Source organism: Acanthisitta chloris, unplaced genomic scaffold (assembly GCF_000695815.1).
Source record: "Acanthisitta chloris isolate BGI_N310 unplaced genomic scaffold, ASM69581v1 scaffold12239, whole genome shotgun sequence".
NCBI lineage: Eukaryota > Metazoa > Chordata > Aves > Passeriformes > Acanthisittidae > Acanthisitta > Acanthisitta chloris.
In genome coordinates, this window is record NW_008689837.1 from 1 (window position 1) to 12940 (window position 12940).

The following is a 12940-nucleotide window of genomic DNA, read 5'->3' on the forward strand; positions in this document are numbered from 1 at the left end:
ATTTTCTCAGTAGCTAGTGTAGCGCAGCGTTTGGATTCAGAGTGAGAATACTGTCGATAGTGCTCTGATGGTTTGGCTTCTGCTGAGTTGTGTTTATCCTAAATCAAGGGTATTTTGTTCCTTGTGTCTCATGCTCTGCCAGTGAGAAGGTACACAAGAAGCTGTGAGGGAGCATAGCCGGGACAGGTGAGCTGAACTAGCCAAAGGGATATTCCACCCCATGGCACATCATGCCCAGTATATCAGAAAAAAGCCGATCCGGGGGTAGGTTCAGGGTTGCACCAGTCCATGAGTGGTGAGCAATTGGATTGTACATCACTGGTTTTGTTCTTCTTATTATCCATTAGCATTTTAGCTCATTCTGCTCTCTATTATTGTTAAACTGTTCTTATATTTTTACAAAATACGTAAAACCTACATATTTTACTTTATTTTTCTCCTCCCCGTTCCTACTGGTTGGGGGGAAGAGAGGGGAGGAGGGAGTGTAAGTGGCTGCGTGGTTCTTGGCTGCTGGCTGGGGTTAAACCACACCACTTGGGAGAATCTGAGTGGGGGTTTTTTCGTGTTTTCAAGTACCTTTAAAGGGTTTCTCTTTTGCAGATAGAAAGTTTAGACAAGAGTCTGGAAGACTTACTGACCAGAGTGGATGAATTCGTGGGAATGCTGGACATGGTATGTATAATTTGCATGTAGTTGTGTTTTTGAAGTCAGAATACAGTTTATTCAGTGCTTAAGACACAGAAAGAAAGAAGCCTTTGGTCCAGGCAAGTTCTGGTATGAAAACACATTTGATAGTTAGATAAGTCATTTTGATAATTAGATAACTCATGGATGAAAGCTACCAAAATTTCCTATCATATGCCTGTATAGCCATCTATGCCACAGCTACACCTTTTAAATACCTCCAGGGATGGTGACTCAACCACTTTCCTGGGCAGCCTGTTCCAGTGCCTGACAGCCCTTTCAGCAAAGACGTTTTTCCTAACTGCATATTTGTGTAGTTGTGTTTGCATACTTGTCAGTGTACATGCACACAATCCCATTTTGCAGAATGGCACAATGGCAGATGTTTAAAAGAGCAATATGATGTTCTGCTTTTCTTTTAAATCATGTAAAGACATGCTCTGTGCTTTTTATAATCAGAGTATCTAATCAGAGTTGCCAAACCTCCAAAGCTAGATTTGTCTTTAGGGGGACCCACTTACCACAAAGGCAGCTTTGTTTTCACTTTCAGATAGAGGGAGATTGAGGAACTGAATGGAAAGTTCCTAAAAGCAGACACTGGTATACAGGCTGTCTTTTAAAGCATAGCACATGTGGTTCTCCTGCACTTCTCTAAGGGGAACTTTACTTTTTCTTTTAGTACATGTTAGGAAATGTTCCATCTCAGTTCTGATGAGGCTGTAGTACTCTATTTTTAATACAATTAAAAGGTAAAGATTAGCCTATGCAAAAGAAATTTTCTTCAAAGTTACAGAACTATACAAAAAACCTAGCGTGTTAGTTTCAATCTAGTATTTTTATACAAATTCTAATCTGATATTTTTAAACTACAAATCGTAATCTGTTGATTGAAGCACAGTTCTAGTTTCCAGAATGAAATCTACTAAGCATTTTATTTTATTCATCGAGGTTTTTATTATTTCTTCGAATTGTCTTTAGATTCGGAGTGATTCCTCTCAAGTTGTCAATGAAAGTATACCTCAGATTTACACAAAAGCTACAGAAATGAGGCATATATATAGGAAGATTGACAAACTAGAGGTATGTATTTTTTTTCTTCTAGATGTATCCTGTTTGGCTGCTTGAAGCAAGGCAGTTTGTATAGTATCTTTCAAAGTTACTGTCTTCAGAGATGAGTAGAATAAGAGGTCTGTTGGTTCCTGATAGAGCTTCAAAGTTGTAATTCAAATCCCTGGTCTTTCTATTAGTAGTAGAAAGGCAGATAGAAATCTAGATTTGAAGAAGTCTAAATGAGTTATTTGAAAGGTATATAGGAAAAGGAAGACTGATTGTTTTATTTAACCTGTTTTTCAGCCTTTTAAGTATCTCTAGTAAGTTTCAGCAATTAAGTGGACTTGTAGGTGAAAGGGAAATAGAGCATTAAGTTTTTGACTCCTCATTTATGAAATGGATTTTTCACCACTGTTGTGCAATACACAACTGTTTTATTTTGTTAGTGAAAAGTCATATTTATTTTGATTCTTTTTTTCACATCAGGCTTTTGTGAAAATGATTGGGAATAGCGTAGCTGGACTGGAAGAACGGGTCATAAAGGCAGAAACAGACCTTGGAGCTTTTCCAAGCACATTCAAGAAAATCTTGCACACAATCAGCATGCCATCCTTCCTTAATGTAAGTAAACTTTTGGCACCATGTGATCAGCTTAGTTGCTTTACTACTTAATCTTAGGTTATTAAAATAACAGTAAGTTTGTTACACATGTATCTGAATTTAACAGTAAAACTTTTATATATTTTATTATGATTTTTACAAACTTCTCAGGCTTAATTAAAGGCAACAAAAAAACCAACTGAACTTAAAAATCACGATTTCTTACATGGATTTGTGTAACTTTGCAACACAAGGCTGAGCACATAAAGAAAGGAATGTGCAGGGCCCAAATCAGCACGTAATGCACAAACCTTTGTACTAAAGCACTCCTGATCTCTGTGGTATGTGAAGCAAGTAGGAGGAGCCTGTAAGACAACACTGCTGAAGAATCATACTGCATTGATAACATCACTGCAGAAATGTTACCAAAAAAGAAAATGAAAGCGACACTGCACAGCATTTTTAAAATAAAGGTTCTATGTTTACTCAGTCCCCACAGTTCAGTAATCGTAAGCACCTTTGTAAACTTTCTAAGGATGTGGTTTTCCTTGTGGACTGATCCTTTACAGAAGATTTGAAGTGCTCTCTCTAGCATGTTTCAGAGATTCCTTACCTAACCTTAAACTGGCATCATGCCTTAGTTTTAAAATAACCTTCTGGTTAAAAAAAAAGTAAAAATCTTCTGAACACCTGATGCTTCTTGACATAAACTGCCAGTACACCATTTGTAGGTTCTACTCCTTGCAACTTGTCAGCTCACAGATTATTTTCTTTATCTTTTCCTATATTCATATTGTACTTAGGTTTCTGTATTCTGGTGAAAATAAATAGATTTGTAGAGGGAGGCAGGTAAGAAGGTTGTGAGGGTTTTGTGCTATTTTTGTTCCTATATATTGCAAGCATGTCTGGCAACAGAGAAAATTACATATTAAAAGAATATATATTACCTTGTTAAGACTCAGTTTAGGAAACTTGTTCTTCACTATTCTTTTCTGTGCATTCTTTAACTTAGTTAATTTCTCATTTCTTTATTTTCTTTGTTGTTTAAGTTTACAGTGCTGTCATTTTTTTCTTTTAAAAAAACCAAACAACACAAAACTGCTATTTATAGGCCAGTTACAAAAACAAACAATTGCATAAGTTGCCTGGAAGAATATTCAACAGTCTTTCCCTTTTTCTTTTTTTTTTTTTGGCTAAAAATTGTTGTCACCCATGGGATTACAATCTTCAACTGAAAAGTTTGATAGTTCTAAGAAAATGCTTTTGTTAGTGTTGCATGAGAACACTTTGTCAGCTTAGCAGTTTTTCCACAATTAATAAGATGAAAAGTCTTTGAAAGTGTCAGCAAGCTGAACCTGGCATGTCCAGTGGTTTCTTAGTTTGAGTATGGATAGCAATAAAATAACACTCAGAACTTGCTGGCATTAATTGTTTAACTAAAAGGCAGTTTACTGTTCTGCAGTGGTACTAGCTACTGCATAGTAAAATACCAACTTTTACTAGGAAACACAAGCATATCTGAATGGAAATGCCTACAGAGATTTTTCTTCATGTCTGGCATTTAACTAGCTCAGTATATCAGAAGGCTTTTCTGATGTCATAATTTTCACTGTAGCTGTAGTTCACATTTTCTTGCTACAGTTCTCATTTAGTGAGGTCCCCTCATTCTCTTCCCATTCAAGTGTATCTGTTTCTTTTCACAAAGGATATATTTTGTATTTCTCAAGGTATGCATTTGTAATCTCACTTTCAGATTTTGCCCAAACTTCTTCCCTTGTGAATTCCAGGCAGTGTAAAGTACAATACTGTAAGACTTCTAATATCACTAAGGAAGTAGACTCTCAAAAGATAAAAATGTCTGCTAAGCAGCTGCAAAAATAGCTTATCATAAATGTGTACTTAGGCAACTGTGGGTACTGTGCCTGCCTATGAATTTCCACACTGGATTGAAATTATCTCCTTCTTGCACATAGGAAAATATAGTGCCTCTTAAATCACTGTCATGAGTTGCAAAAAACCTGTGACCTTAGTTTCCCTTGCTTGCAAGGTGTTTTCTCATAGGACAGTGCAGGATAGGAAATAATTTTAAAAATCAGAACTTTGATTTCAAAGGTTACTTTTACATTTGGCAATATTTGTGACATAGATAACACTGGTAATAGCTACTATTAATAGAGCAGGTCTTTGTTTATATTTTTTTATTTCATCACAACTTGAATGGAAAAACAAAGAGAAATTAATAGTAATGTGAAGTTAAAGACATGTAATTTAATAAATCAGCAATTTTATATAGAACAGGAGAATATGTACTTATTTCTTACGGAGTACAAATACACAGCTCAACTGAATACTGGGAAATTTCCACTTTGCTGTTTTGTAGGCATACTTACTTATATCCTCACTTTGGTACTGTAAAAGCATTCCAAATTGGAAGTGTTCTAATTATAGTTGTTATGCTTGTAACTTTATTATTGGTGAAGGCTCTACTTTCCTCCTTCCAGACAGGCAAAAAAAGTACCTGAAGAACTCTGCAGACAAACTGACTGAGAGGTCTACAAAATAGTTCATGAAAATCTTTTCATGAGTGCAAAAGAATTTTTAATGAATGAATTTCAAGCCTTCTGTGTAAGACCATTTATTGAAAACCAACACTGGGTCTGTGCTGCAACATTATTTCCATGCAGGAAGGCTGACACAATAGTCATTAGTGGTCCATGCTGTTGTCTCTTTAAATGAGCCAATTGGTATAGCATAACAATGTACTTTTTAAAAGAAACATGTACACTTTTCCTGAAAAACAGCGTAACAGCAATTTCCAGTTCACTGCCACATTATTTTTAAGCAGTATGTCAAGTGAAGAGGCTCAGCACAAACAGCAACTTTCTTGAGAGAAACATCTGCTAGGTGTGTTTCCATGCAAGGACTTTTTTAAGTAATTGAGAACACCAGTTAGTGTGAATTCAAAGGAGACAGCTGAGGAGAACTCAAAGGTCAGAGCAGGAAAGGTATATGGCTTTGGAGCGATGAAGGTCATATTGACTATACCATCAGCTGGAAAAGATTACGCCTTTGGCTTCTGCAACACTGGTATATCATACACTTCCCAGGACTGAATCTGTTGAGGTGGTAGAATGGCAAAGGTCAAAGGCTGCATTTCTTCACTAACACTAAGAATGTGCCAGACTCATCTGAGCTGTGATTAAGAATTTACTTGTCTAAGGAGATAGGCCTTTAAAACTTTTCTTGTTTTGCATTTTTGACTCTGTAGGCTTTGTTTTAAAATGTTGGGTTTTTTTAAAAGCTGAAAAATAAACTCATCTAATTTGCAGAAATCGTCTTCCTCACGACAACAGACCCTATATGAACCTCCAGTCCTCTTCAAGACCGAAGACTATTTTCCATGTCTTAATGAAGCACCTTATTGATGATTTTTGCTTTGGGATTGATACGAATCAGCCAGTATAGAGACAGCCAAATGAACAAAAGAAATGCTAACCTCAAAGCAGCTGCGTTTCTGAGCACTGTTGATGGCACATTGCCATTCTGATTCTCATTGTCTTCCTTCAGGCAGTATTTACAGGTAATCTTTGTTTGTGTACATTATATTGAAAGTCTTCCTAAAACACTGTAGAAATTTTTAGATTACTTTGGGGAAGGAATTTAAGGATACTTTTGCATTAGATTTTTTTTAATATAGAAGTAATAGGAAACATACTTTTAAATACGTTTTAACACGTAATTATCTGTGCTGCTGCAAGTGTAAATGGCTATACCACAAGGATGGGTTTTGGGTTTGGTTTTTTTCCCTGATGTAGTGATTAAGGTGAAAGTCACATTATTCATAAAATCATCTACTCCAAGGTTTGGAGCCTGGTTCCTACAGTTTGTACAGAGAAATGCACTGTGTTGGGATGTACTGGATGGAAGGGGAGGACTTGGAAGTCGACAAGGAGTCAAGGACTTCACTCAATGCATGTGATCTAGTCCCAGTTCACAAAGCAAACATGCTGCCCCCGCTGATGATCCTCAGGTCACAGTGACCCAAGCTTCTAATTATTGCATCATTGTATTGTTTGGTGTGTAACCAGGTGGACATGAGATAGTTATATCTAGATAGACAGATGTCTAAAACCTGCTGCCAAAAGATCAAATACCTAAGTTGAGGCAAGGATGTCCCTGGACTGAGCCTCGATCAGGTATCTGACCAGACTGTCTGCTTTTCCCTTGCAACCCTCGATGTGGTTCCTGGGACTTCCCATGCTAGTTGCAATTCATTTTGTCAATAAACTAATAGCTGTTTAACTCCTGTTGTGGTCTTGAGTTTCACTGGACAGTGTTGAACCTCGCCATTGTTTCTGAGAACCTTTTTGCATACAACCTCACATAATACCTAGAGCTTGTAAATCTGAAATTGTTGTATTCCTCTGAACAACTGTCTAACAACTGCTGCTGTATTGACAATATAACTCCCTAGAAATACCCCAAGTTCAAATTTCAGAGGAATAAGGAATGCTTTAGGGAGACAGTATGTCTGCAAATCGATTTTATGTTGCAAGCAGAGTAAAAGGTATGCAGTTGCAGAGCAAGGATTGTCTATTTGAAGATAAAGCTTTGAAAACCTTACGATCTTGTCTCCAAAGAGCAGCAGGGATTGGGTTTTAAACAGTATCTGAAACAACATTTAGTAAGAATTAAAGATTGTGGAGTCAAAATTAGTAGGCTCCAAAAGCAGTCCTGATGTAAAACTTGCCTGAATTTTAACATAAAGAGCCTAGAAAAATAATTACATGTAAACATGCCAAAAGGAACAGACATGACTTTGAACAAGTGCTCCCCTCCCACCACCCATACTCTTTGCTTTCATGCATTATTCATTATTCAGACGTTCCACTGCAGCAACAGTTGCATTTCTAAAAGGTGTGGTACCTTTCAGTTTATGTGTAAATAATCCTTGAAGGTTTATCTCTCCTCATTGAGACCTAATGAAATTACATTCCTATAATCCTGTGTGGCAACATAAGGCTACAGCCAAATAATCTTAAGTACACTAATACTGAGATAGAAAAAAAATGATTTAGAATAGCTTTCTAATTAAATTAATCGACTGCTCAGATAACAATTTTGCCCTCTTCTGAGTGCAGCCAAAATGCATTGCTTTTAAACAGATGATATTTGAAATATTAAAATAATAAAGTTTCAGCAAGTTTATACAGCTGAGTATTTGTCACAGAATATTGTTCATTTTTATGAGAGAAAAAAAATTGTCTCTTCTGAAGTGGGTATTTATGTTAAACAGTTTGATGAAAAAAAAAAAAGGTCTGTATCTTCAAAGCACCCAACAAAAATCTTGCAGTTCCTATAATTAGTGTAGTTCTGTGTTGGAAATGCTCCACAATATTTTTATTACTGAAAATAATGGACAGTACATGGAAGGTTGGTTATCAATGAGCTAATCTTTAATATCAACAAAAGAGTCTTCATGCAAATCTTTTCTTCCAGGACATGAAGCAATTTTAAAGTACATTTTAAAGCAATCCCAGCAGAAGTAATGCTAGCATTTTTTGTATTCTTATAGGTATGTACATTTTAGGCTAATGCTAATTAGACTAATGCTAATTGAAACTAATGCTGCAGCTTACTAAAAGATACCTGTTTACTGTATGTTGTAAGTAAATACGTAATGAAAGCTTCATTCACAAGATATGCAGGATGGACTGAATATTAGAGGTCTGCGTTTTTCACAGCTCCTGAACAAAAATCAGTGTGATCTGTCTTATATAAATATCTAGTTATATGATAAAATATACCTGAAGCAGGCACATAAAGGTTGATACCTGTATTTAATTATTTTGGGGCCAACATGTTTTGTTCCACTCAAGCAGTGCTGCTGCAAGTGTAAAACCCAAAAAAATTACAGAAGGATGCACATTGCTGACATGAAAAGAAACAGATCTGATGATTTATCTGACCTAATAAAATAATAAATTGTTTAAAGATGCACTGGATTACACTGATACCAAAACCCATGGCATTTCATTACTTTTGCTGACAATAACCTTCAAGATTAAGTAGTTTTACCTGCAATCATGGAATCATAGAATCAACCAGGTTGGAAGAGACCTCAAAGATCGAGTCCAACCCTATCCTGGTTACTAGACCATGGCACTAAGTGCCACATCCAGTCTCTTCTTGAAAACCTCCAGGGATGGTGAATCCATCACCTCTCTGGGCAGCACATTCCAGTGTCTGATTACTGTCTCTGTAAAAAATCTCTTCCTAATATCCAACCTAAACCTCCCCTGGCAGAACTTGAGCCTGCGCCCTCTTGTCCTACTGCTAGTTGCCTGGGAGAAGAGACCAACCCCCACCTGACTACAACCTCCTGTCAGGGAGTTGTAGAGGGTGATAAGGTCACCCCTGAGCCTCCTCTTCTCCAGGCTGAACACCCCCAGCTCCCTCAGCCTCTCCTCATAGCACTTGTACTAAGAAATCAGTAGCGTGCTTAATTTGGACTCTGTCCTGCACAGGAACTGTTTTCAGATACTAAGATCTTAAGCTGTAGGGAGTGAAACACCTTCCAGAATTAGAAAGAAGAGCAAGATAGCTTGTGTCTTCATCCAAGAAGAGAAATTTACATTTGAAATTGGTAAATATTTTAAGGTTCCCTTACAACAGCAACAACAAAAAAGGTTTATCAAGTGAATAAATTTTTAAACTCCCTCAGTTTTTATAGTAAAATTATCTAGTCTTGGACCAGCCACCAAAAAAATCCTTGAAAAGCCAAAGTCTCTGTCAGATAGAGCTATGGTCAAAGGGAACCATAATGGGGGCCAGTAATCTTTCTAGCCACTGCAGCTAAATCTGTCAGGGATGAGGAATCTTCAAGTGCTGGGATTCACATTCGTGTTGGAGCTGGGCTGCTGTGGCAGGCTGTGCTGCAGAGGCAGAGCAAAGGCTTTGTCCACTCTGCTGCTTTTGTTCATTCTACTTTAAGCCGATGGGTGGTAGTACAACCTAAAGGTGGTAGTACAGACTCCAGCTCCAGCTGATCTCCGAGATTTAGGGAGTTTTCTTCAGCTTCTTAAGCTTGAGGTTATCTACTCACAAACTCTTTCAATGCTGGTCACTTTAATGATTTTGCAAAACAGTGTAAATAGTATGTGAATGGTGCATGATGGATCAGTGTCTTAAAAGTGATAAGTAACAAGCAAAGCAAAAAAAAAAAAAGGGAAACAGAAGGTACTGCTCATGGGCAGTATGGAACAACGCTGGGGAGACAGGATGCAGTCACCTGTAGATATGGAGTGTGAAAAAGAAAAATTGAAATCATGCCTTTGGAATTACATCAGACAAAAGGATATGGAAGGAAAACTGAAATATCCTGTCTAAAATCCACATGGAAGACTCAAACTGACATTTAATTTTTGTCTACTTTAATATTGGCTAGACATTATTTGATGGGCACTGAACTTGCATAAATAGTCATAAAATATGACATTTTCAGTCAAATGTGTTATCTATACAGTATCTCAAATACACTATGTTCAAGTATATTGGGAAAAAGTATATTGAAAATACAGGTATATAAATGTGCTGACAGAGCTAAGAAAATGAACTGAATGTTAGTATGGATTTCATTAGAGGGTCCTGAGTGAAAAGACAAAGGGACAGAATTCATGGGGGAAAATGCACTTGCTGAGAAAAGAAGGATATATATCTAATTTGATTTATCATCTCCCCCTGTTCAGGGAGAAAAACTTGATGCCTATATTATTTAAAAATAAATTAATTGCCATCTGTTCCTTACAGGTGACACCGTCAGGAGTTTCTTTACAAACAAGAGGTCTAGAAAGCAACCCTTAAGAAAAAGCAAAAGCAGAAATTCCCACAATCCTAGGACTCTTAAACCAAGAGCTGGCACTAAATATGACGGGAGCATCTGCAATATTTCTCTGAATGTGAGTGAATCTAAAAGGTTTGCAGAGAACTGCAGACTGGCAGAAAAGCTAGTTCTGATTGATTCATTAAAAAAAAAATGGAATGGTATGAACCATATGCAGGAATGGAAGAGGCAGAAAATAGCATTGCCAGGAGATAAGCCAGAACACATGCTAAGGTGTAACCTTGTGGTAACAGAGCTGTGAGCTGCACAAACAGATGAGGGCAAGGTCCCTGAACTGGGAGGTATGAATGAAGATCAGCAGCAGACATAACATAAAATACTGTTATTTGTTCACAGTTTATCAGCTTTTTTATTTTTTTTTTTTTTGCCCCAGAGTGCACTACTCCCAGTTACACAGTTCCAGGTGGGGCTCTAACTGTGCTAGAACTGGGAACCAGTTTGTGTGTGTGTCTGGACCAGGTCGCTGTTACTGCCTCTTTCATGAAAGCAGCAGGACTTGCAGGTAGAGTTAGCCAGACCACTGAACTGTTCTGGCTAAAAATCAGTCCTGACAAGCCAAACAGTGCAGCCCCAGCATTGATGTCCTGGCACAAGAGTGAGGGGTGACACTCCTGTACTCCCAGCTGTCCCCCAGAGGAGGCAAGCAAAGCACTTTCCCTGGCAGTGTCTCCCCATGTACAGCTGGGGAGATGCCTACTATGGAATCAGTGTCTGTTTTCTTCATGTTTATTTGATTAGCCCTTTGCTCTACAGGAATGGCTTTGCGACTTAATTGGAAGCATAGAGAGAAAGAAGGACAAAATAAATTAGGAGTTGGGAATAGCCCCTTGTTGTCATTCCAGAGATGTCTGCGTGTCCTGCTCAGATGCCTGCTCCCAGCAATGTTTTATCAACTCAAATACAGTGGTTCAACTGCTAGTGATAGCAGTGCCTTTATTCTTGGTGTCAGAGGCTGCTGGGAATTTTTTTGGAAATGTGCCTGTTGCATCTAAAATCTAGTGTACTGTTAAGGAAAATAATATTTGAGGGGAAAAATACTAAACAATATAATTGAAAAAACTTGTGGATTTTTTTCTGGATTTATTAGCTTAACTTTTCCTGGATTTAATTGTGTTTCTGTAGTCAAAGGAAGGAAAACACAAAGCAGTAATGCCAGAGAAATCTTGCCTAAGGAAAATCAACTATGATGCTGTTAGCCAACAAGGTAGATGAGCAGTGCTGTTGCACATTCATTCCATGTACCAGTGAGATATATCAAGATTCTGCCAAGTGAGTTGGATGAAATTATGAGAAGGACACAGAATCTGTCAGGACACAGAGCTGTCTTTATGGGGCTTGCCAGTGCATGAAGGATACAGACATACTAGGCTGAGTTCAGTTCAGGGCCACAAAGACAATGGAAGGGTTGGAACATCTCCAGTGAGGAATGTCTGAGAGAACTGGGACTGTTCAGTCTGGAGGAGAGAAGACTCAGGGACAGTCTTGTCAGCATGTATGAGTACCTGAGGGAAGGGAGTGAAGGAGAGGGAGGCAGGCACTTCTCAGCAGCACCCACTGGTAGAGGCAAGAGGCAATGTGTGCAAAATAAAAACTCTTTGCTAAAGCACCTTCTCTGTTACATCCCAAATCCATATTTTTGAACTGCGTTTCCACAAGCTTCTTTTAATATCCTGTAATTCTTGTATTGGAGGACACAACAGTCATGAGCCATCTGTGTAGCTCATCATCTTGTAGTAATGTCTGTAATTTCCTTTTCCCTGATCTCTTCCCTCAGCTGAAGAATCATGGAATGGTTTGAGTTCAAAGGGACTTTAAAGGTCTTGTAGTTCCACACCCCCACCATGGGCAGGGATACTTTCCTATAGAATAGGTTGCTTAAATCCATGTTGTTTTGTGTATGAAGTTTCCATGCTTTGTTGCCTTTCTCTGATCTTTTTCCACTTCTTGCTTATACTATTTGAGATCAGAAGACTAGGACTACCTATCTAATATAAGGCACAAGCCAACCAGAGGTTTAAACAGTACCAGAGTGTGCCTTTTTTTTTTCTTCTCTAGTTATTCCCCAAGATCAGATGTGCTTTCTTGTCTTCTTCTGAATACTTAAACTGATGGTTTCCAGGACCTACCAGAATTGTGTGATCTTGTTCACGAGTAACTGCTCAAATTTACTTTCTGACTCATAAAGTGGTTTATATACAAGGATATTTTAATGCAAGGGCTAAATATGCAACTGTTAAGCAGGAGGTGCTTCCAGTTAGTAGGATGAAGTTTTGCTAAAACAAAGGTTACTGCCTACTGATATAAAAAGTAGTAGGTTGTGGAGCTATGCACGAGAAGGCAAAATACAGATGCTGTGGGAGTCAGTGTGTTTATGTGTGGATATGCCACTACTGGACTTCAGCAGCTGGCCTAGTTGTCTGACCCCTTTGTGTATCTGTGCTCACCTGGGCTGTCATTTAGCTTTTCTTGTCATAGCTACAGAGCAGTGGTCCTGGAAAATTGTGTTCAAACTCAATCTGATGTACTGTGCTGAAGCAGAGAGCCCATACAATGCCCTAACAGCATGCTTCAGATACTGTTCAGCCCACTGCAGATTTGGAGGAGAGAGGTAACACTTTGAAGAACTGAGAGAAACTCTCTTCCTTTTCAATGCTCTCAAATCCTTTTTTTTTGTGCCAGAAGTCCTTCCAGGGTACCCTCTCC

At 38.1% G+C, this 12940-nt stretch overlaps 1 protein-coding gene across 1 annotated transcript; it reads left to right on the plus strand.

Annotated features, from left to right (window-relative positions):
• Positions 1-600: 600 nt before the first annotated feature.
• Positions 601-5759, plus strand: BLOC1S4 (biogenesis of lysosomal organelles complex-1, subunit 4, cappuccino; the record flags this gene model as incomplete). Its single annotated transcript, XM_009081582.1, has 4 exons — positions 601-672; positions 1663-1764; positions 2221-2355; positions 5664-5759. Coding segments are annotated over 4 exons (405 nt in total), but the record flags the coding sequence as incomplete, so codon positions are not given.
• Positions 5760-12940: the final 7181 nt, after the last annotated feature.